General features: G+C 38.1%; 3 protein-coding genes across 3 annotated transcripts; 1 reads left to right on the forward strand and 2 right to left on the reverse strand.

Annotated features, from left to right (window-relative positions):
• Nucleotides 1-3161: 3161 nt before the first annotated feature.
• qpctla (glutaminyl-peptide cyclotransferase-like a) lies at nt 3162-10496 on the forward strand. Its single transcript, XM_065283054.2, has 7 exons — nt 3162-4130; nt 4800-4946; nt 5054-5347; nt 5651-5812; nt 8831-8930; nt 9017-9133; nt 9233-10496. Exons 1-7 carry the CDS (start codon nt 3921-3923, stop codon nt 9376-9378), a joined length of 1176 nt encoding a protein of 391 aa, XP_065139126.1. The 5' UTR covers nt 3162-3920; the 3' UTR covers nt 9379-10496.
• A 955-nt stretch (nt 10497-11451) lies between these two features.
• Nucleotides 11452-13794, reverse strand: six9 (SIX homeobox 9). Its single transcript, XM_065279166.2, has 3 exons — nt 13378-13794; nt 13022-13185; nt 11452-12799 (listed from the first exon to the last, which is right to left on the reverse strand). Exons 1-3 carry the CDS (start codon nt 13777-13779, stop codon nt 12646-12648), a joined length of 720 nt encoding a protein of 239 aa, XP_065135238.2. The 5' UTR covers nt 13780-13794; the 3' UTR covers nt 11452-12645.
• A 3981-nt stretch (nt 13795-17775) lies between these two features.
• On the reverse strand, nt 17776-24350 carry six5 (SIX homeobox 5). The gene is made up of 3 exons (XM_065283056.2): nt 22625-24350; nt 18570-20047; nt 17776-18481 (listed from the first exon to the last, which is right to left on the reverse strand). Exons 1-3 carry the CDS (start codon nt 23314-23316, stop codon nt 17784-17786), a joined length of 2868 nt encoding a protein of 955 aa, XP_065139128.1. The 5' UTR covers nt 23317-24350; the 3' UTR covers nt 17776-17783.
• Between the last annotated feature and the right edge of the window lie 588 nt (nt 24351-24938).

Genomic DNA, 24938 nt, shown 5'->3' on the forward strand with positions numbered 1-24938 from the left:
ACTACCTTTCCCAGCATGCAACACTGGAGCATGCTCATAAACATGGTACTGCAATTTTCAGAAGAGGTACAGTGCTCTGGGATTGACTCTCAGATAATATCACTGTTACATGTGCAGGTACATCAAGCGTTAAGAATAAACACTGTTGTATATTCACATTGTGTTAACTATGATTGTGCAAACTTTGATTTCCAATAAGCATTCTCTCATGCTTCATTTTTGTAGTTTAAAACAGACTTTTTTCATTTTCTCTAAACCTGAAATGACATAATAGTGACTGAAGCTCCTTTGCAATAATTGCTCTGTAGATCTCTACCACAATTCTTTAGTTAGCAGTGAACTGTTTAGGAACAAAAACAATATACTAAAACTGTGATGTTACACCCAAATCTTTGATCATATCTCTGTGCATGGACATCAGTCAGTGGTTAAGTAATAGTGTCATGCAACAGGAAATGCCATTCGCTCTTTATGTCCGGTTTTGGCATAGCACTGTGTGTAACCTTGGGCTGTTCTGTCAAATTCAGACACTGTATATCTATATGCAAAGCTGACACTAAGAAACTTGTAGTTGGCTGGGTTCCATACAGACTCTATTTTTCTATTCGTATGGTTTTAGTTCAGGTTTATAAGGTTAAATGACTGTTGGCAATAGATGGCTGTTTTCAAAGTAGATCATTATGTTTACATACAGGGACCTCTTTATTCTTCAGACTGTAGATGGTTAAGTGCTCCGGAGGTCTCTCTTTTCTCCCATTTGTAACGTACGAGTAACTGGATTAACAATCAGGCTGGATGTAATTTGGTTTTTCATGTACCCCATGCTATTCTGTACATGACTGCCTTAAGAGTGGTCAGGAAGTCTAACCAGTGATGTGCTGTAATTTACGACTCCTATCAGCTCTCTTCATCCCTTTAACCTGATCCAACTGGATAATATCTCCTCCTCTCTCAGGATTCATAAGCTGCCCCCTAGTGACCTGACCTATTCCTCTTCTAAACTATTTATTAATGTCAAAGCAAAAGCACTGCGGCAGTCAGTTAACTTTATTGTATTAGTCGTTGCTGTCATCGTAGCTGTAAATGAAAGTCTGGCATTTGCTCAGACAAAAAAAAATACGGTAACGCTTTACAATAAGGTTGTATTTGTAAACATTAGTAAATGCATTAGCTAGCATGAACTAACACTGAATAATATAGTTTTTGAAAATTCGTTCATGTTAGTTCATGCCAATACAGTTATTCATGTTAGTAGTCTATTGTGCATTAACTACTGTTAACAGTTACAACTTTTGATTTTAAAAATGTATTCGTAAATGCTGAAATAAAAATTTAATAAGATGAATAAATGTTATCATTGTACATGTTACCTAATGCATTAACAAATACAACATTATTGTAAAGTGTTACTGAAACAACCATATACACATGCCTGTGAAAGTAACTAGTATAGTAAAAGATTCATATTTTTGCTTTTTTCACGGGGTAATTGTGAAATAAATAAAACAAAGACATCAGGCATTATTCATTGCAGGATTCCTTAGGGGTGTATTTGTACATAGGGTGATTTTTATGAAGCTTTGAACTGCAAATAGCTAACATTACTTGTTTCATCTCCTCATCGTAAATTATAAGAAAAAACGAAACGCTGTATACGTACAACTGTATACGTTTTGGAAATATTTAGTCACACACCATTCCTCACACTTTACTAACTACTACAGTATATGACGCATTTCGGCCTTTCATGTTACGATAAGCTGTTTTGTCCCCCTGTTCTGCTGTGACTACAAGAATTGAACCCATTTTATTTTGTTGTCAAAGTGGGAGGTTCTTTGGACTCTTGGTGTCACGCTCAGTTTTAGGTTACTGGGTGTCATATCTACACCATGGATTATCTTATGATTTCTGTTTTTTAGTTGGGTGAAGGTGTTTTAATTAAGTTTTTTTTTTTTAAGATGAGTAATATACTTGTGAATGTGCATCTGTGTTGCGCATTTATAAATCAAAGCAAATTATATAGTCCAGCTGTTATATTTGAAGGTTTATTTTTATGTGTAATATTTCAACTATTTATTTTGATTTTTCTCTTCTTTTTAAATGCATAAAGACAAGTTCAAAGTGAATTTGCAAGATTACAGATTTGGTAACATTATTGAAGGGTACCGAGTTAATAACGGAGATAATATTTTTTAGTCTGTTCTTTATATTTTGTTTGATTCATGATCTTTTGTACAAAGCTGATTTTGTTATCCTTTTTGTTGTTTATTGTATGCCTTTTTTCGTCTCTGTTTCCATTGGCTTTATGCATGAAACAGTGGCTCCAATGCCTTGATTTACTATTGATAACTGATCAATCTTTCAGTTTTATTTGGGGATATTGTATCAATGAGTGTACATTTAATAAGTGTAAATTATGTTTCATTATTTTATAAAAAATATATTAAAAATATTTCATAATGACATGATTCTTCTGTTTCTTAATACTGTTTGTATGAACGTTTTGAAACCAAACCAATCAGAACCACTATTGACCTCCATTGTATTCTTTTTTCCTACTATGGATGTCAATGTGGCTTCTGATCGGTTTGGTTGCAAACATTTCTCAAAATATCTATGCTTGGGTAACAGATCTACTGCATCTTCGATTAAAAATAACAGCTTGTGCGGCAGGTGCAATATTGCAAAAAGAAAAATTACACTTTAGTTGCATACATTTCTTTTTGATACAAATCGGTTAGTGGAAACGCTGTCATTTCGCAATAGATCTTAACTGACAATTCGAAAATATTACGTAATATAACTAAAGTATTGCTCAAACCTGTAATGGAAACAAGGCTAATGTGTTTCTTGCAGTCTAAAAAAACCCTGGTCACTTGTTAAACAAATTGGTTACAATAAAATTATAAATTTGCAATGGTCTTCTTGACCCCCAGTTTGACAGCAAAACAAGACTCAGACCTTCAAAAAATGGTCTTGAGACACTGGGTTATGTTATAAAGGCAAAACGAATACAGCCCTACCCTTACAGTATAAAATACATAAAAATGTATACTTTAAGCAAGGCACAAATGTCAACATGGCTAGCGGTTTTTGTTGCTGCCCCTTTAAGATGACATTGAAGCAAGCCGGAGTGACATCATACCGGAAATGCAGTTAAGAAAAGCTGCAGCACACTGACTGCAGTGCACATATTAAAATGACTGAATTAAAAAAGGAGGAAGGACACCGGCTTGCAATAGTAACATACTTTAGTTTATAACTTATCGTCATGCATAACAATAGCAAACAATTGACAATTTACAGATTAAAAAACCAGTGACTGGATTAAAGCATCTGTTGTAGGTGTTGACTTTATAGAGCAAAGGTACAGTAAGTTAACTCTATTGGCACTTTAGAAAGAGTTGGTCAGTTGATCGTCAGATTTCATCACTAACGTAAGAATGCAAAACGTGTAATTGAAGCCTGTGTGAGTAGTACTGTGTATCTTTTAAGTATTTAAGTTAATTTGCAATGTAAATCTAAAAGTGTGTATTTAATAGTTAATATACCGCCGCATGTTGGATTAGTAATTCAAATACAACAGAGTTTAGTAGAGTAAAAATCAGGTGGGGCTTGTTTACACCTCTGTAAGGACCTGACACCCCTCGGGTATTTCATAATACAACACTCGTGTTAAAAAATGCCACGTTATATGATGCTCTAAAATGCTCGGAGACGGATTTGTGTGTTATAAAGTGTCCGCATGTGCCACACGGTGACAAAAAGTTACGTTACCGGTGACAAAACTGGCCGCTTCAAACACTGACGTGTCCTTGGGCGTGCGTTCAGCGCCAGAACTGCAGACACATTTGCCGTGGAGCCTCCCAACATCATTGAAGGAGAGTCAGCCGTCAAACTTTTGAGTTTCAGACAAAAACATGTCGAGAAACAGTCGAAGGTCCAAGGCTCTGCACACAGCCAATGACGGAGGCGCGCTGGCCGCGTGTCATTCGATGAAAGCCGCGCGGGTGCGCGTGCTGCTGCTGTGTCTGTGCGGGGTGTTGTCGCTGTCCTTGTTTCTCGGGCTGTACCTGTCTGCAGATCCTGGTACTCAGCAGCATCATATTGGACATCTCGTTAAAGACAGGGTGAGTTTATAGATGTCTTCGACTTTGTGTGGCGCTCACCAAGAGTGTTTCTTTTAAAGGGGACATATCATGAAAATCAGACTTTTTCCTTGGTTAAGTGCTATAATTGGGTCCCCAGTGCTTCTATCAAGTATCAACCTATAAAATGTGAAAAAGAACAACCCAGTAAATTAAAGAAATTTTCTGCAAGCATGTGAAAAATAGTTAACTGAAATTTGGCTCCCCCTGTGATGTCAGAAGGGGATAATAGATCTGCACTATCCAACCACAGCACTGCCGTTTAGTACAGATATCAGCACATTTACATTTAAAAAGACACATGTAACACGCCACGATTTTGCTTACACATACAAAGTGACAGTTTTAACATGCTATTATAAATTATCTATATTGTGTATTAAGCTAATATTTTCCATATGTACTCAGGGACACCAAAGATTTATTTCACATCTTAAAAAGGCCTTGTGAAAAATGTCCCCTTTGATGGAATAGTTTACCCAAAAATGTACAGACACAAAACCACTAAAACAATTCTCAGAATATCTTCCTTTGCATTCAACAGAGGACAGGTTTTGAACAAATTACTTTTTTTTGGGGGGGGGGTTGAACTATGGTGGTGAAGGATGGCTTGCAGTCCAGCGTATAACAGCATGTACTTTGTTTCTGCAGCTTTCTCATAAGCCGAGTAAGTACAGTGTGGCACAAGTCAAGAAGTTTGCAGCTCAGGTGAATGGACAACGGCTTTGGGAAACTTATCTGCGCCCCCTGCTTATTCAGAGAGTTCCTGGAACCGCAGGCAGTCAGATCATACAGCAGGTGATGATGACCCCACCCACATAAAACATTTAAAACAACTTTCAACTTACATCAATGCTCACATCTTTAAGTATCTCCCCTAATAAATATCCTTCATTACACCGTAGCATATCCGGTCCCAGCTGACTTCACTTTCTGCGGGATGGACAGTAGAGAAGAATACTTTTGTTTCACCCACACCCAAGGGTGATGTGACTTTTACCAATGTGCTGGCAGTGCTGGACCCCTCAGCTCCTCGCAGGCTGCTTCTAGCATGCCATCACGACTCAAAAATCTTACCTTCAGATCCTAGAAACCCTGAGCGGGTGTTTGTGGGTGCAAGTGATTCAGCCGTACCCTGCGCTATAATCCTGGAGCTGGCAGCTGCTTTGGACACACAACTTAAAGCCCTCAAAGAGGAGGTAAATCAAATGGCACACATAAACGGCAGACAACAATATCAGTCAAATTTGTTATTGATAGAAGTTGTTACTATGTGTACTAATTGCTTGTTATTTTGATGAACATCGTCTGGTTGCTGTCACAAAATCATGAAAATGAATAACATCCGGATATTTATCACTATTAGTGTAAACAATGCTTACTAGCAGTCTGTAATGGAAATTGTAAAAATAAGGGTAAAAAATAAGGTGAAATGTGTTTGTGTGATCCCTGTCAAAGTCATAACACTACAGTCCATCTACAATCTGTCTCTCGTTGTCTAGCGGTCTGCTGTGACATTGCAGCTAGTGTTTTTTGATGGAGAAGAGGCGTTTGAGGAATGGACAGACAAAGACTCTCTTTATGGTTCTCGTCACCTAGCTGAACTCATGGACCGAACACCCCATCCTCCTGGATCCAAAGAAACCACTCTTATTCAGGCAGTGGTAAGATTATGTGTGCTGGGATGAGTTCTGTTTATATATTTACATGCAGAGCTGGGTAGTAACGGATCAAAATCAAGTACTTGTAATTAACTACATTTTAAAATACTCTTAATCATACTACTGTTACTTTTTTATGGATTACATGATTACATATCATTCACACTATGGCAGTATGATGTTCACAATTTTGTAAATCTTCTATTTTTTACATTTTCATAATAAATTTACCTACCGGGGGAGAGAAGGGGGGAAACGCACAGGAGAGAAGCAACGACAAGACAAGATGCAAAATGGAGCAGCACTCAGCGTTTGATTACTGGATGCAAAGGCGTTGATTTGGGTAGGGACGCTAGGGACATGTTGTCCCTACCAATATCCAGGGAACACTGAATTGTCCCTAGCAATAATTTTGACCAAACAATAAATCTATATGTACAGTGACGAAAATAAGTATTTGAACGCCCTGCTATTTTGCAAGTTCTCCCACTTAGAAATCATGGAGGGGTCTGAAATCGTCATGTTAGGAAAATGTCCACTGTGAAAGACATAATAAAAAAAATCCAGAAATCACAATGTATGATTTTTTTTACTATTTATTTGTATGATACAGCTGCAAATAAGTATTTGAACACCTGATAAAGTCAATGTTAATATTTTGGTACAGTAGCCTTTGTTTGCAATTACAGAGGTCAAACGTTTCCTGTAGTTTTTCACCAGGTTTGCACACACTGCAGGAGGGATTTTGGCCCACTTCTGCACACGGATCTTGTTTAGATCAGTCAGGTTTCTGGCCTGTCACTGAGAAACACAGAGTTTGAGCTCCCTCCAAAGATTCTCTATTAGGTTTAGGTCTATTGACTGGTTATGCCACGCCAGAACCTTGATATGCTTCTTACAGAGCTACTCCTTGGTTATCCTGGCTGTGTGCTTCAAGTCATTTTTATGTTGTAAGACCCAGCCTCAACCCATCTTCAATGCCCTAACTGAGGGAAGGAGGTTGTTCCCCAAAATCTTGCAATGCATGGCCCTGGTCATCCTCTCCTTAATACAGTGCCGTTGCCCTGTCCCATGTGTAGAAAAATATCCCCCAAGCATGATGCTACCACCCCCATGCTTCACAGTAGGGTTGGTGTTCTTGGGATGGTACTCATCATTCTTCTTCCTCCAAACACGTTTACAGGAAATATGACCAAAAAGTTTTATTTTGGTCTCATCTGACCACATGACTTTCTCCTATGACTCCTCTGGATCATCCAAATGGTCATTGGCAAACTTAAGACGGGCCTGGGCATGTGCTGGTTTAAGCAGGGGAACCTTCCGTGCCATGCATGATTTCAAACCATGACGTCTTAGTGCATTACCAACAGTAACCTTGGGAACGGTGGTCCCAGCTATTTTCAGGTCATTGACCAGCTCATCCGTGTAGTTCTGGGCTGATTTCTCATCTTTCTTAGGATCATTGAGACCCCACAAGGTGAGATCTTGCATGGAGCCCCAGTCCGAGGAAGATTGACAGTCATGTTTAGCTTCTTCCATTTTCTAATGATTGCTCCAACAGTGGACCTTTTTTCACCAAGCTGCTTGGCAATTTCCCCGTAGCCCTTCCCAGCCTTGTGAAGGTGTACAATTTTGTCTCTAGTGTCTTTGGACAGCTCTTTGGTCTTGGCCATGTTAGTAGTTGGATTCTTGCAGATTGTATGGGCTGGACAGGTGTACTTATGCAGCTAACAGGTGCATCTAATTTAGGATAATAAATTGAGCGGAGGTGGACATTTTAAAGGCAGACTAACAGGTCTTTGATGGTCAGAATTCTAGCTGATAGACAGGTGTTCAAATACTTATTTGCCACTGTATCATACAAATAAATAGTTGAAAAAATAATACATTGTGATTTCTCTCACAGTGGACATGCACAATGCTGACAATTACAGACCCCTCCATGATTTCTAAGTGGGAGAACTTGCAATATAGCAAGGTGTTCAAATACTTATTTTCCTCACTGTATACATTCGTGATTGTTTGAGTTTTTCCGGGGGAAAGGGGGAGGGGTGTGGAAACGCACAGGAGAGAAGCAACGATGAGACAAGATGCAAAATGGAGCAGCACTCAGCGTTTGATCACTGGATGCAAAGGCGTTGATTTGGGTAGGGACGCTAGGGACATGTTGTCCCTACCAATATCCAGGGAAGACTGAATTGTCCCTAGCAATAATTTCGACCAAACAATGAATCTATATGTACATATAACCACTGATGTCCTCCGTCTGTGACTTGTAGTTTATGTATTACTTGTTAAATTAAACATTTATTTACCAATTAATATTTAAATGAGATTCAAATCTTTTACAACTGCATTCTGTAAACTTAGCGCTATAGGTGGTTAACACAAACAGTTAATAAATCTCAATTTCTGCAACAAGTCCCGCAAAAAAAAAAAAAAAAAAACGTACACCCTTGACTGGATGTATAGACACCATTTCAATTTTAAATAAACTCGCAGTTTAAAGAAACACTTCAGTTTTATTTGTGAGGTGACATTTTAGACCTAGCAGTGTTGTTGCAGTGGTTTTCGTGAAATTCAATATTGTTTTTTGCAATGTTGCCGTTTTTGTTTTTATTTACTTAAGTAAATCATTGTTAGTATTGTGAAGTATTAACTGTCCGTACACTTTTGTTGGTGAAATAGAATTGAATATATTTTTATATATTTAAAATCAAATAAGATTTGTCAAAAGTAATCTAAATGTAATCCAAAAGTAGCAGATTAAGTTAACAAAGATGTGTAATCTAAGAGATTATATTACTGGCTACAAATTTTTTCATGTAATTCGTAATCAGTAATGGATTACAATTCATAAGTAATCTGCCCAGCTCTGTTTACACGTATGCCTTTAGACACTTTTATCCAGATTGACTTGCAGTTTATTAATAATCCTTCGCATTTGATTTGTTCATGTATTAAATGTTTTCACATGATGCTGCTACTAGTGCCATTTAACTTCTCTCCCTTTTCTTTCAGGATCTGTTAGTCTTATTGGACCTGCTCGGTGCGCCAGATCCATTGATTGTCAGTCACTTTGATAACACGGCTAGATGGTTTGACCGACTGATCGCTGCAGGTAGAAGCACAACACGGATTTGATTGTGTTTGTTTGCAGTACAGTGACCGCCAGCACTATCAGCATCTTTCTGTTTTTGTTTTTAGAGAAGAGACTCCACAAGCAGGGCTTGCTGACATCTCACCCAATAGAACAAAGTTACTTCAGGAAAGACTTTTATCTTGGTCCAGTGCAGGATGACCACATCCCATTTCTAAACAGGGGTCAGTACTCACACACACCCACATATTACGTGTTTTTGTAAAATGATCTGCATAAGTTATATCAGGTGTGAATTTGAACCAGTGCCCATTTTTCACCAGGTGTACCTGTGCTCCATTTGATCCCTACACCATTTCCTCAGTTCTGGCACACACTGGACGACACGGAGGAGAAGATGCACAGACCCACGGTGGAAAATCTTACCAGAATCCTGGCTATATTCGTAGCTGAGTACCTGAGCCTCTAAACGCATTTTCATCCTACAGCTGACATTTACTCGCATATCCATGACTCCCATGGGTCATGTGATCATGTGTGTCATGTAGGAGTTGATAATAATGAGCCATGAATCAAAAAGGCACACGATATAATGCAGTGTGTTTATTTGGACTGTGAATGCTACATCCTGAAGATATATATAATTCATTTATTTTTCCGCTGAAAAGAGCCATAATTTAATTATACTTTATTCTCGCCATGAATATAGCCTTTGAAGCTGGTATGGTGTTAAAAAAGAAAGAAAGAAAAGAGCCATAAGGGGGCAATGTTATGATATGGCAGCTGTGAAGAAGCCCTATAAAGATGTAACTCTTAGAGGGTGTTGTTTGAGGCACTGTTACAAAAATTATTGTATCAAAAATCCACAATACTGTTATAGCTCAATTACTTGATTTTAAATTCAAAAGTGGAACCCTTTTAAATTCTCTACTATGGTACAATATCTTTATACAGTTTCCAATGATTATTTTTTATTGAAACACTGCTTTAAAAATCAAAGAGAGATTAGAACATAAAAATTTGACATTGGGAGAATTAAAAAGATTTCATGTTGTGACAAATTCCTTGGTATATTAATTTATAATGTTAAAACTCTGAATAACTATGTGAAATGGTCACACAGTTCATAATAAAATAGGGGAAAAAATGCTGGTTACATTTTTTTGCCACACAATATGGCATATATGGTGTTCAAATATATAATATAATACAAACTTAACAATGCCTGCTACTGTATAGATGGTTTTATCGAACACACGCTCGTCACGGTTACGCACCTGGAGGCATATTACAGAAAAATCGTAACTATTTGTTAACCATGGTAATTTCAGTTAGGACCTCATTTAAGACGAAGGCTATTACAGAATGATGTTTTTAAGTGCATTATCTTATCTTAACTGCAGATTGGAAAGTGATATTACAGAAGCATCCTATCTTGACAGAACATCTTAAAAACGGTCTTAACTTAGGGTAACCTCACAGGTGTCCTAACTTAAAATTTAAATGAAAGCCAACTGAAACAATCACATTGTGTTGGACTTACACAATTGACTCAGGATCTATTTCTTATCATGTCTCTATCAAATGTTGAAATATACAGTGGTATTCTAGCACTTAGGAAGAAAAGTTTTTATTTTTATTTTTGTAATTCGCATTTGCAAAATGCGTAATTTTAATGGTTACTCACAGATGATGTGCATGGCATTGGTATTAAACAATAATAAAAAAAAACATACAAGTGATTTAAGATTTCCTAACTAAAGATGAGATAAGATTTGATGAGATAAGAATCTGACCTAATTTAACGTATCATATCTTAAGACCTGTTATACGCCCCCTGGCCTGAAGTTAACCTCTGGTCTTTGTTAATTGGTCCGACTAGTGGCTAAATTGACCTCTGGAACAAATACCTTGTTAAAAATTAAAATGTTTGGTTTCCTAAAGACAAGAGGAGATGGCAAGCAATGTTTGGGCCACAAAAGTGTTCGTTTAATGTTATGGCCACTGAAACCTTCTAGCAATGGTTCCCAAAATTCTCATTTTGTGACCCACTCAAATGGGTACACTGCAAAAAATGATTTTCAAGAAAAAAAATTCTTAGTGTTTTTGTCTTCTTTTCAGTAAAAATATCTAAAAAAAAATCTTAAATTAAGATGCTTTTTCTTGATGAGTAAAACGACTCAAGAATATTTAAGTGATTTTGTGCATAAAACAAGCAAAAAAATCTGCCAATGGGGTAAGCAAATTTTTCTTGAATTTAGTGTTTAAGAAAAATGTTCAAGATTATTTTGCTTATCCCATTGGCAGATTTTTTTTGCTTGTTTTATGCACAAAATCACTTAAATTTTATTTATTTTTTGGTCTAAAACTAGACTTATTTTCTTGGGTTGTTTTGCTTATCAAGAAAAGGCATCTTAATTTAAGAATTTTTAGATATTTTTACTGAAAAGACAAAAATAATTAGAATTTTTTTTCTTGAAAATCTTTTTTTTTTTTGCAGTGTATAAACTATCCCGGTACCCATCAACATATAAAATGGAAATATGAGAATAATACACAGTTGGCTTCATTTATGATTGAGAAGTTTTTATTTTCCTTGTCGTTGTATTAATTAAATGTAAGTTTAATAGAAATAACAAAATAATTTATAGTATATTACATCAAAATCATTCTCATTGCTACTCCTTAATCGGATTGAACTGTTTTTTTTGTGTCATTCACCACAAAAGCAAGGTGACTTTGCCCGACCCACCTTATATCACTGGTCCCAACCCCTTGAAAACCCCTGATCTACAGTATGGTAACTCAACACAAAAATATATTGTGTGAAATAAGGGCTTTTAAAGCTTTTGATCGAAAACTTCGGATAAAAGTGCTGTGAAACCCCTGCTAAAGTCATTTTTTTGTGATTTACCTTTTTCTACATAAGAATTATCCTACATAACGTAAAGAACATTCTGTGAAAAATAACATTATTTTTTATATTGACTGAATAAGGTCATGTCAAAGATTGAAATCAGTGTAAAATCCATCTTTAATGCTCCTAATTTCATCATTAGATTAGGAGACTTCATTAGATTTCACAGATAGGCTCACAAATGTCAAAAGGAGAAAATATGCAAAATGAATGCACTTCTTTGAAACAATTATGAAAAATAACATTTATTTTGTACAGATATGAGCAGACAGGAAAAATAGTTACAGAAAGGGGTTAAGGTGGGATTAAGATGGCTGGAGCTGGATTCAAACATTTCTCGTTTCACACCAGGCTGTTAAAATAAGCTCAACTTACTATACTCGCATGTAAAAACCTGGTTTATGGTTTATCATCAGCACTAGTTAAGTAATATAAGGCTTTATTACTTTAAGTAAGGAATAATTGACAACGGGCCGTTTAATTATTTGGAAAATAATGCACACCCAAGTTGGTAATGTGGCACGTCGCACCCATGGGTGTGCATTATTTTCAAATAATTCAAAGGACCGAAGTAAATTTTTCCTCTTATACCACGGTTATCACAAAAACTGCTCTGGTGCCTATATTTAAAACATTTAAAAGGTTAGGTTTGCGGTTTACAGAAAAATAATCAACACACATAGAACATTTCTCAACCAATCAGAACAAAGCATTCAACAGACCCGTGGTATAAATAGTATTAATATCTTTTAAGATTGAAAATTGAACCGATGCTTTTAACACAGCTGATAGTTTAACCTGCAATGCATTAAATGTATCCTAGTATTGTGCTGTTCCCAGGTGACGTAGAGGGGGCGGGTGGGCAGACAGGGAGCAGGAATACAGCGTGCTGGGGCTGCCTGGTGGAGAAAGTTCCTCATCAGAGCTCAAGAACACTCCTGCTGATGTTGTTCTGTTGGAAGACAGGAATGACCTGGATATAAAACCTCTAAAAGTTAGCTGATGAGACCATAAGATAATGCTCAAAAAGTTCAGATGAGAATATTAAAATACTGATCAAATATAAAACAAGTTCGTGTTTGTAACCCACCAGCAGAGGGCAGCATGGACCCAAAGCACAACTTTACCTTTGAAAATATCTATCATTGGTTCAACAGTAAAAAGTAAAGGGAGACACTAATAAAATTTGTCCTACCCTTGACGGCTAGTTGCAGCTCTGTCCCTCTGACGGCGGTTCTTAAACCAGTTGCTGACTTGTGTAGCAGTGAGACCAGTGGCTGCAGCTAAATCTCGTTTCTCTCGTGGTGAAGGGTATGGCTTTCTGCAGTACCAATCTCTCAACACACTGCGAGACTTTTCCTGAGAGCGGACAAAGCAGAAGATGCAACCAGAAGTTCTTGAATGTAATAGAAATGTTTGCAAGATTACTCCCAAACGTAAACAAAGTTGAGATTACCCTTGCAAGATCAGACTTAAATACAATTAGCACCTATTGTTTGGTAACTCTAAAGAAAGATCGAATTCACTGTGCAAAAATATATACTGCACCACCTTGAAGCAGTAGCTGGTCTCTTCTCCATCCCAGATAGTACGAGGCAGTGGGAATTTGCGACGGATCCGATATTTCCCTACAGCCCCCAGAGGACGGCCCCTTTGCAGTTCAGCCTCCATGTAGTGCGCCCGGAGCCAGAGTTGCTGTAGGAGAGGGTGACTGCGAGGAGTGAACATGTTCCCCTCCAACAAGGCATAAAGCTCTGCAAAACGGCAGTGGTGGAATGCGACGGCGGCCCGCGCCTTCAGCACGCTCTCCTGGCTCTGCGCCGTCCCCAGATAGATGGTGGAGGATGTGGGAGGCAAAGAGCACAAAAATGAGGTCAAGCGATCCATGCTGCCACTCTGGAGCAGAACCTCACATACACACGCCACCTGCTCTGGAGAAAAGCCCATCGCCATGATCAGACCAAGAATGGTGGAACGGCCTGGAATACGAGCTGGAAAGTCCTAACGTCTTGTGAAGGAATCCAGGTGGTAGCAGTTTTAAATCAATTGCAAATGACAGCAAGCTTAAGTATCTCCAAGCACTTTCTTTGACGATTACAAAGTACCTTCTGATAAGAACCGTTCATGTGATGGAGATCCACAATGGTCCCTATTGTTCTTTGGGATGTGTTAACCAATAAGGGTAGCAGATGAGTGTATCACCTTTTTTGTTTTAGCAGGTTTTACCTTCTCTAGCCACAAAGACCCGCCCAGGCAACTCGGTTCATGCAGGTAACCGGAGAGCATAGGGGTTAAAAAAACACTGAAATGCACCAACACATGGCTGCATGCCTCTCAACCCAAGTGCTGTTTGTAATGGTATCAGTTACCCAGGAAAACGTCAGGTGCACAAAAGAGCACATTTAAATATGAAGGCAATCTTATTTCTTAATCAAATCAGTGTCCCATCATTTGTTAGGAGATTTGGTTAGTACTGACTTTGCAGATATGGATATGCTCGATTGTGCACCTGATTGTAATAGTTGTGTATGAGTCTCTTAAAAAAGTCCTTAATGTGAAAAGATGAATCTCAACATCATACAGTCAAACAAATATGCAGAAGATGCTAAGCAACAGTTTAATGGCTCAAGACAAACAAGAAACTGATCACAAAACAAAGAAACTGTCATTGATTTTCCAGGTAGCTTCGTGTAGTATTAGAATCAGGTGTATGGAAACTTTTAAACTAGGTTATTTATTTTAAGAAATTCTGTTATACCGCTCTGTAAACATTTCAAAGCAGGACTAAATTAAAAACAAACCTTAATGTTCAAAATTCCTCTGCTTATTACAAAATATACAGCATTTTCCAAATTCTGCAAGGTAACTAGAGTATTTGTGTGCAATGTATTTAGCACAGGTGGGTTTCCTTTCGAAAATACTGACAAAAAATTCTGATCCTTTTATGTACAATTCAAATCTGTAACTATATAGATAAAATCCAAACATTGAGAACATTCAGAATGCATTATATAAGATGTTTATTACATGTCATAATAAAATGGAATATAAAAAATAAAATATATATATATAAGAAATACAAAATACACCTCTATAAAAAGAGAGGTTTACAATAAAGACAAAAAAGCTCCCTTTTCTACATGAAATGAATAAAGTCTTTGGTTCGATTAGCTGCATATTTTGTGTGTACATAAGTGTGTTGAATGTCTAAAGTAAAGGATGTAAGAAATAAAGAAACAATGAAAACACTAAAGATTAAAATATAATTGTGCATTAACAGTCATAATTACATTATAAAAAAGGCACAAACACATTTTCATATGCACACACGTATTCCCTTACTTTCCAAAACATTGTCCAGGTGCTTAAAGGTACTTTGGCGAATCAATGTTATAAGTCCTATTTAACATAAATGTGTAAAATACTAAGTCTAATGGAAAAAAAATAAATGAAACAGAAATTAGTGATCGATGCTACATAAAGTAAAAACATTTGCATCACAAAAATGTAGTGTTAAACTAAGAAGTAACAGCTTGATTGTTATCACAGAAAAATCCCAAAATGATTAATACATGCATTAAATACGGTTTAAACTAAACACAAAGACAAAGGTTACGTAAGGTAAGAGTTGACACGGAAGTTTATCTGTGTATCAGACACATGTCAAAATCTCACAGGCTTAATGTGCTACTATGACACAAAAACCTTAGATTTACAGCTGATTCCTCAAACTTTTGCATAATAGCACCAACGTTTGTGGGACAAGAAAAAAAGTAAATGCTTCATGAATAAAAATCTTAAATGTGCAAAACAAACAGAGCTGTGCTCCGCTTTCAGCAAATCAATCTGGTGGTGGTGATACACACAATGTAACAGCACATATTTTCAGTATGAAAAATGTGGCTTTTAAATCAAGATTGTTGTACGTGCACTGTAAAACGTTATTATTTGCTGCCAAAATAAAAAAGTTATTTTAACTTATTTATCTTGACAACAGATTAGTTGCTACAATTTATAAAATTAAGTTGACAACTATATTTTATAAGTTATAACAACTCAAGATAAATAAAGAAGTTGAAATGAATTGAAAATCTGAGTGGATTCAACTAAATATAAGGCAAAGAATTGTTTTCAATGTGGTAAATTTGTAGTGTAAGAAATGGGTGTTTTAACAGTAAACTTGGGGTTAAGCTTTATAACTATCAGTTTTCATGTGGAAAAACATGTTGTTGCATAGACATTTTTTTAACTACCACAGTACTTCAATTTTCTTAAAACAAAACAGCAAAGGCCATTAGGTTTATTCCAAAGTAATGAACTGGAATGCTTGGGAAACCTCAATCGTTTATCTATGGAAACCAACATCAATTACTTTATCTAAGGTGTAAACTGAATCTTTTATGGCCGGCAAAACATACCATCAATATTCAGAATTTACTATAAAACCGTACATATGGAATATAAAATAAACATTTAGAGTGCTGTTTTGATTGTATAACATTGTAATGCGACAAACTGTTGATCCAACCTGATCTCACAAAGTTCCGTGGGGTAGTCACAGAATTTTTCCGTGGCATTCTCACGGATTGGTTAATCAACTGCTTTTTCCTATATTCAAACCATTTTCGCTTCGGTTTAGGGTTAGATTTGGTGTTTGCATTAGTATGTCACTTTAAGTATTGGTTTATACCAATTATTCTGATTTATTCTTTTAGATTTAAACAATTGTCTGTAAAGTTTAAAACAGATTTAAACTTTAAACAATTGTCGCCTTGCCTTGGGGTTAGAGTTGGGTTTCGGTAAGGATGTCATTTCATGTAAATCTAACCCTAAACCGAGGCGACAATGGTAAGAAAACAGGACAAAACAGTTGAGTAACCAATCCGTGAGAATGCCACGGAAAAAGACGGTCCGTAGCAGGGCCACAGAAAAATGCGGAGATCCGTGCAAAACATTCCGTGACTATCCCACGGAACTTTGTGAGATCTTGCATCAACGGTCTGCAGCATCTACAACCATTACTTAAATTCAATATTATAGGCAAACATTTGTAAAAAGCAGCTATTATATCCAGATATGATGGAGTATATTCATTGCAGATGACATCAGGATATTGATTATTTGCATTAGTTCCAAATGTATCGGTTTGTTATTAAGCTGACCTCCTTTATAATGCAAACAAAATTTGCTGTTTGTGCATCCTTAGAAGATTTTTTAAGAAAAATGTGTTCCGACTTTTTTATATTTATACTTAGGTTGCCAGGGGACCCTTTTTAAGTCCAAAAGGTCAGTTTTGTAATCATCATAGAATGCATGTACCTCTATTATAGTGTCTTTCGTAAGAGACATTAAATAGCACTGTTATTATTCTTTAAGATTAAAGTAATGCTCATAGTTGTTTAAACTATAAAACTGAGAAGTAATCCAAAAAAAGGCACACACAAAAAGCCTTGTATGCCTCATTCACTATTAGATTCAACCATTTTGATGGCCTTTGACATACCACTTAGGTAGTCAGGCAGTCCCTTGTTACTTTCCTCTGGCTCTGTTTTATAACAATCAGAGCAAACATCTAGACACAAACTTAGATGTAATTTTCCAAGAGGTGAATATCGGTTATATGTCCTCTGTTACAACTTATAACAGCGTCTCAACATAGTCCTCCACTACAGTTGAAACTTTCATATTGTCATGCCCTTACTGAATTCCGAATATACGAAAGACAACTGTGTATTCAACAAAACCTAGGAAGTACTTTTACAACCCATGTATCAAGTGGAATACTTTAACTTTGCAGTCCTCAACCTACACAAAGTAGAGTACGGAAATTCACAAGCCATTGAGGTTATCAATCATATCTCATCCCACTTCCGGGACATGGTTGAATGCAACTCTTCTAGGCTTAGATTTAACACTGTCTAACTGCATGCTGCAGGCTATCAACGCAACAATTGTATTTACAAACCCAACTCATCATCCACAGGGACGGATTGAAGTTGCGTGAGAATTTTTGAGTCCCCATCCATTTCCTCCACCTCATCCAGCGAAGAATCTCTTTCCACATCCTCACCTGGAGGAGGAGTCCCCAATAGTAGAGACTCTCCACCTGGTAGGCCCAACAAAGCCGGGTCCTCTGGTAGATCCCCTTTACCACGCATGTCAAATAATGTCAGACCCGCAGGGGAGGAAAGAGGCACTAGGCTCCAGACTGGCTGGGAGAGGTGTGTGCCAGTTGAAACACCACTACAAATTGGACTGAGGGGCAGCATGCTATCAGGGCTGAAGGTCTGCTGGGATTGTAGGATGCCCGTAGGAGTGGGAGTACTAGAAGAGTCTGGAGTGTTAGGAGAAGCTCCTGGGGTATGGTTGGCAATTGTCCCAGGCTCAGGGCTGCAGTAAAGGGAAGAGGAACCAATTAGACCCAGAGGAGATGATTGTAGTGAATTTGAGGATTGTGCAGGTGCGGGTGGATTTTCAAGTGGAGCTACAGGGGATATTGGATCAATAATGCTGTTGCTTGAGATTGTGTTTTCTGGGATGGACTTGACAGGCATACTGGAGAACTGTATGCCAGCCGGAATAGTTAGGATGAGTTTGCCATTTTGAACACTTAGGAAGGGGCTCCCTCCTATTCCACCAGCTAAGAGAATATTGCCTGTGGACAAAAGTAACATTTAAACATTTTGTTTCAGAATATTATAGGAAACAACAGTAATATTTGCTTAAAAAATATAGTCATCTACCTGGAGAAACAGAGGGTAATTGAAAAACTCCAGAATTCAGAAGTTGAACACTTGGGATAGAACCAGTAGGGACACTCTGAGGAGGCCCTACTGGACTAAGACGTATTGGTCCCTGGGCAACACTTAGTCCTGCTCCAGACCCAGATGTTAGAATCTGAAAAGCACCTCCAGGGGATGGGATGGAAAGAGAAGGTGCTGCTGGGACCACCTGAGGGAAGGTGAAGCTTCCAGTGGGAGTTCCTGCGATGGATGATACAGGCATAAGTTGAGGCAGTGACAGGGGGACCAGCTGGGGCTGGCCTGTGTCTTTGGGCTGGGAAACAGGTACAACTTGAGTTGGAGAGGAAATAGGAATGACCTGTGGTCCCATAGAGGTTTGTATCTGTGGGAAGGTGGCTGAAGCAGAGTCTTGTCCTAGCTGAGACGCAAATCCTTGTGCAAGTTGGCCATCTGCCATTTGGGGGAGGGAAAAAACTGTATTGGTACTTAGTGTGTTGGAGCCATTTTGGAGCTGGGTTTGAGCAAGTCTGGGAGCAATGTGCAAGGTCTGTGTGTGAAACTGAGAAATGGGACCTTGGGGTACCTGTGGATTGACAGATGAAACCGGTACAAGTTGTGGACAGGAAGACATGCTGGCTGGACATGATGGATGCTGCATAAGTTGGGACACTGGGATTCCTTGTATAGATGGTACCACCTGTGGTAAGGACAGCACCTGAGGGCTGGAGATAGAGCTGGAAGAAAGCGATTGAGCCTCAGTCTTCGCTAATAAAACAATCTCTGGTGGCTGTGTAGGCTGTAGTGGAACGATGGGACTAGAGATGACTGAATTTAGGGAGCCAGCTGCTGATGTGGGAACACTATTTTGAGTCAAAATAACTGAAGGATGAGGCATGGGAGAGATGACGGAAGTAGAGATGGTAGAAGTGGACATAGAGTTTGTGGGCTCTGACTGGACATTGTCTGGATTCTTCAAGGCCTCCGGAAGACTGATGAAATCCAACGGAGAAACATTGCTGCTGGCTGTTTTTGCCTCTTCACTAAGAGAGAGAGATGTTGTGTTTGCTAGACTGGCTTGTGGACTCAGCACCACATTAGACAGGCTGCTTTGGCCCTCCATGTCATTGACACCACGTTCCTCTCTGGAGATAACTTGAGCACCATTTAGTAGCAATGGTGCATTTCCTGTAACAGGACTTAGGGTGACTGTGTGGGCATCGCTCAGTGTCAACCCATTAATGATGACTCCTGTTCCTGCCCCTGAGAGTATAGGGCTCCCATTAAGCAGCAGTGGATGAGAACCTGTGAGGAATCCCCCTGTACTGTTAAGGATAAGCTGACCACCTGTATTGCAAGGAGCACCAGAAAAAGATATGAGAGAAGCAGTGGAAATCATCTCTTGACAAGGTTTGTCAGTAATATCCTCCAGATCTCCTTTGCTCGCTTCATCTTCTGTGCTGTGGTTTCCATCAGATTCACTACAAAAAAGAAACAAAAATATTACACTTGATTAAACATTGTAGGCATTGTAGGTATTACATGGATTTATTTATTTATCAATTAAGTTATAGTCTCTACCAAATCTTTCTTAATATCTGTAAGTGAGGTAAAGCTTAGTTAATAACAAACTAAAACAGGTCAAGGCACAGTTTCTAAAGAAAACCCAGGGAATGTTTTAGATGAGCAAACAATATTTATAGCACACGAGTGCAAACCTTAACATACATGGGTGAGAGAGAACAAAAATAACACAATTTTTTTTTAAAAGGTCATGCTTATTAAGTAAAGTAACATCTTTGTCAAGGACAGTATTTTACATACGCGAAATGTGATCTCTGCATTTAACACATCCCAGTGAGTAGTGAACAAACGCAATGCAAGTCATGAACACAAACACATTCAAGCAGTAGGCAGCCATCCCTGCAGCATCCGGGGTAAAGGTGCCTTGATTAAGGGCACCCCTAAGTTGCAAACTGGCTGCCGTGCGATCTTCTAGTTACCCTCTAATGATTAGACCATGACTGCCCTAATGTCAAAGTTTGACTAGTTTGTGAACATGCAGACGACTGATACCCAGAGAAGAGTCATACACGCATGTGGGTACCAGATGGATGAACTGCTAATATTTGATTTGTGGAGGAATATTAACGTGCCATTTGCAGTAAGGATGTGGGTTTGGAATCAGTAGGCACGGGTGGACTGGGATCTAAAATCCAAGACCATTTTTACTCTATTCCGTACATGCTGATAGGCAGCTCGTTTTAAATGGTCCTGTGCTTTATGTTCACGCTCTGTCTGAAGACTGTTAAAGGTTAATGCTTTAAAATTTCCTTTGACGTGTAAGTGTGTATTAGTGCATTTTAACAATATGCAAAAGGTACATACACCAAAGTAAACGATGACACAAGTTATCGTCTCCAACGAAAATCTCTTTTCTTGAACTACAACAAACACACTGGGATTGGTGATGTAGACAAGAACAACATTATTATAATTCCTCCAGCTTCGGACTCACAGCCTGTAAGTTAACTCCTGTTAGCAACCGAATCTTTAAACATGGTAAGAAGCGTCACATTTCCAGCTGATGTCAGAGGTATTCAGGCCAATCGGAGCGTAAAAGATTACAGATTAGCTGGCCAATGAGGGACACAGAGCTTTTCAAATCTGTGCGTTTCAGGAAGAGAGTGAAATCTGGAGCTACAAAATGTATGATATGTGGAAAATAATGTGTTTTTTAACTATAAACCATGCAAACACATTGTATTATTACAAATACACAAAAAAAGTTGTTTTTAGTAATGAAATAGGTGCTCTTTAAAATGTTATTTTTAGAACACAAACCTATTTTTTCACTTCAGAAGATATTTATTATTTTACAGGTATTATTTATGCTATTATAGCAACATTACACACTAACTAGGGTTTAAAAAATGCAATCACGAAGAACGTGACCTTTAACATATTAATGGTTGGCTACTGGTCAAAGTGTTTCTGCAGTTGTTTAGATCCAAAATGTGAGAAAAATATGCTCTCATGTATACATAATCAAAATATTAATTTGAAATTTAAAAAATCAATTTCAAAATCATTATAAATTATAAAATATTTGACTGCACTTAGATTATTAATTGGTTCCTAATATGTACTCAAAAAAAAAGCTAGAGCTAACCATGTTATTTACATAAAAAGAGTGAAAATAACATACTACAATAAGATAGCAGCAATTATAATTCCGGGCAGCTGTTCAATTCACTGATGTGTGAATCAAAGCATTTCTATAATATAACCCTAAAGTATACACTGTAGCTCTTAATGCACAGGATACATGGACACTTTTTTCACAAATAAATATAAATATTACACAAAATATCAAACATGCAAACAAATTATTCTTGATTTTTATTACATTTTTGCTGCCATTTTTTCCTGGCAACCTTTGCCTCTTAATAGTAATTCAACTGCCCATGATCTCAACAGAGATAGAAATTGCAGTGCAGTATTTCAGGAAACCTGAGCCACTCCTGTCGCCCCTATCTCACATTTCACAACAAAGCAACATGCTTTCAGCTCTGTTTTCCAAGACCTCCTTGTCATTTTGACTTGTCAAACACTTCACTAAACTGGCAGCCAGAAACAATGATAGTGCTAGACAACAAACATTTGGCTTTCTTTCACATGTATTTGACTTTAAAGGTATGCAAACTACAAACACAAACAGGTTCCCAGTAACTTCGCGCTTCTGAGAAACATTTGTAACAATTGTAACCACCACAGCACTGCAATAAAATGTAGCAAACTAGGGCCATACTGATGCACAATGATAAACAATGTAACATCCTCGATCATTTTAACAGTTACAGTGCGCGAGAGGCTGTTGCTTCAGTTTAATAGATGTCAAGCTTTATTTTGTTTTATTTTGCTTTGTTTACACAAATTTGCTAAACAAGGGAGGCTTGTTTATTGAACCCTTCACTCGCATTTGCTCAGGAATGTTTCTCTGGGGCCTGTGAGAAAACAGTAATATTGTCAGTATAAGAGAAATGCAATGGATTTACCTTTTGCTGTTGGTACCGGACGGTGTTCGGTCCCTCTGTCGGCGATTCTTAAACCAGTTGCTCACTTGAGTCAAAGAAAGTCCGGTGACTTTGGCTAAATTTTTCTTCTCGTCCGGAGTGGGATACCTGTTGATCTTGTAGCATTCCTTCAGAGCGTTTCGCGACTTCTCCTTGAAGCAGTACACCGTCTCCTCACCGTCCCAGATGGTTTTTGGCAAGGGAAACTTTTTTCGGAGTCGATATTTATCCACGGCCCCTAAGTTGCGACCCCGGGACCTCTCAGCCTCCTTGTAACGCGCCTTTAAGTAGAGGTCTTGCAGGAACCCATGGTTACTCGGGTGGAAGTCATGACTGTCCAGAATGGCATATAACTCTTTAAATTCGTCCCGGTGGAAAGCGACCAAAGCCTGGGCCTTCAGCAGGGTCTCGTTGCCACGTAGCAAATCGGCCGAAGGAGGGATGGTGGAGAGAAATCTCCACAGGCGATCCACATTGCCCGCTTGCAGAAGCGCCTCGCACAGACACGCGACTTGGTCGGTGGAAAAACTGAGCGACGAGTTCTGGAAGGTTTGGAGCAGTTGTTCAGAAACTTCGTCCGGATCGGTCTCCTTTTTAACTTTGGCTTCATCTTCTGCGGATTCAGTTTGACCGTTTTCCGTTTGTTCTGTGGACTCCAAAGACAAGGAAGCCATTTTTATTTTAACTTTTTTCCTTTAAGTTCCTCCTCCCTCCCCTTCTTTCTCTCTCCCATTCTCCCCGTAGGCGAGTGCCTGCTACAGAGCGAGGCGTCACGCCCCTGCGTTTCGTCAACCTCCCCCATCTAAACATCCACCACAGGCAGCCTGCTGCATGTCTGACTTATTACCATTGTACCATCAATTTTAAACCGAATGTTTCACATTGAGGAACATACCGTTTACACAGCTGTGTTTGCTATATGTATGCATGCAACTGATTCAACACACACTCGATTAAATTTAATGTAATTATTACAAACTATATAAATTATTATTATGTAATTGTTTTTGTGAATAACAGGGGTCAGAGGGTATTAATGATTAGTTTTAACATCTTAATCATTTTACTTTAAAACTTTTTTCAACTTGACAATTGTGGTTACACGCTTACCACATTGAACCTATTAAGGACAAATATAGCCCTTCTGAAAAATCCAGCTAAGACAAGCATAAGCTGGTTAGCTGGTTTAAGCTGGTATTGCTGGTGTAGCAAGCTGGTCTAGCTGTGTTTTGGTCCCTTTTTAAGCTGGTCTAGCTGGCCAGGCTGGAAGACCAGCTTAAACCAGCAACTGCCACCTTAAACCAGGAAAAAACATATACCATCTTATGCTGGTCTTAGCTGGATTTTTCAGTAGGGAGTATTAAATGTTTGGCTTGAGATTTCGTTGAAATATTAGTTATTTCATTTTATGTAATTATTTATTTTTGTATAAATAAAAAAATTACTTTAAGCTTAATGTGGTGGTTTTCCAGACAGGGCTTATCCTAGTCCCAGACTAAAATGTGCATGTTTGAGCTGCTTTAATTTAATAGCATCTTTCACAAGTTGCACTGACATATCTCCTATCAGTGCCATTGTTTTGTTTCAAGATCCACACCAGTATTGTTTTTTTTCTATGGTATGTTTGTAAAAGCTACTTACTCCTATATGATGTATAGACGGTATGTTGTAAAAACTACTGCCCCATTATGTCAGCACCTAAAGTAAAAAAAACCTGACCATGTGTTTGTTTTGAGTTATATTTGCAAATAAGATGAAAGTTTATGTCGAATAAAAGAAAAGTTCAGAAAACTCACTTGTGGTGTTTAATAAAAAATAAGTAAGGGGAGGTAAGGGGAATAGAATATACAGTTTGTATGGTATAAAATGCATTAAGTCTATGGAATGTCCCCACAAAACATGGAAACCAGAATGTGTGTGTGTGTGTGTGTGTGTGTGTGTGTGTGTGTGTGTGTGTGTGTGTGTGCTTTAAAACTTTGCATGCTTGACAGACAGGGAGAGCAAGGGTTTTGATGTGAAAGAGGACACGCACACCTGGCATCAAAAGGACAGAATGAGATGAGGCAAAGCTCAGTACCTCCATATCACCCCTTTGCAAATATGTAAACTTAGTTTACAGGAAAGCAGATGATCAGGCTGACTACTACCCCCATCCCGCTACTTTCTATCCTCTCAGTCCACAACCCTTGCCCTTTAATCTTCCGTTTTAAGCGTGTGCACACTTGCCCTTTAAGACAACCAGCCGTGTGAGTTAGAAAAAAACTGGCCTTGATTTTAGGCCTTTTTTAGATATTTT

The sequence above is a fragment of the Paramisgurnus dabryanus genome, chromosome 9 (assembly GCF_030506205.2).
Source record: "Paramisgurnus dabryanus chromosome 9, PD_genome_1.1, whole genome shotgun sequence".
NCBI lineage: Eukaryota > Metazoa > Chordata > Actinopteri > Cypriniformes > Cobitidae > Paramisgurnus > Paramisgurnus dabryanus.

Excerpts from the sequence above, each read along its gene's own strand:
- qpctla (XM_065283054.2), top strand. The coding sequence starts at position 3,921 with ATGTCGAGAAACAGTCGAAGGTCCAAGGCTCTGCACACAGCCAATGAC. Across the intron at positions 8,931-9,016 it reads TGACCGACTGATCGCTGCAG|AGAAGAGACTCCACAAGCAG; the intron begins GTAGAAGCACAA and ends TTTTGTTTTTAG. Across the intron at positions 9,134-9,232 it reads CATCCCATTTCTAAACAGGG|GTGTACCTGTGCTCCATTTG; the intron begins GTCAGTACTCAC and ends ATTTTTCACCAG.
- six9 (XM_065279166.2), bottom strand. The coding sequence starts at position 13,779 with ATGGCGATGGGCTTTTCTCCAGAGCAGGTGGCGTGTGTATGTGAGGTT. Across the intron at positions 13,186-13,377 it reads AGACCAGCTACTGCTTCAAG|GAAAAGTCTCGCAGTGTGTT; the intron begins GTGGTGCAGTAT and ends GTCCGCTCTCAG. Across the intron at positions 12,800-13,021 it reads GCTGCAACTAGCCGTCAAGG|GTCATTCCTGTCTTCCAACA; the intron begins GTAGGACAAATT and ends TTTTATATCCAG.
- six5 (XM_065283056.2), bottom strand. The coding sequence starts at position 23,316 with ATGGCTTCCTTGTCTTTGGAGTCCACAGAACAAACGGAAAACGGTCAA. Across the intron at positions 20,048-22,624 it reads TCCGGTACCAACAGCAAAAG|TGAATCTGATGGAAACCACA; the intron begins GTAAATCCATTG and ends TCTTTTTTGTAG. Across the intron at positions 18,482-18,569 it reads ATTACCCTCTGTTTCTCCAG|GCAATATTCTCTTAGCTGGT; the intron begins GTAGATGACTAT and ends TTTTGTCCACAG.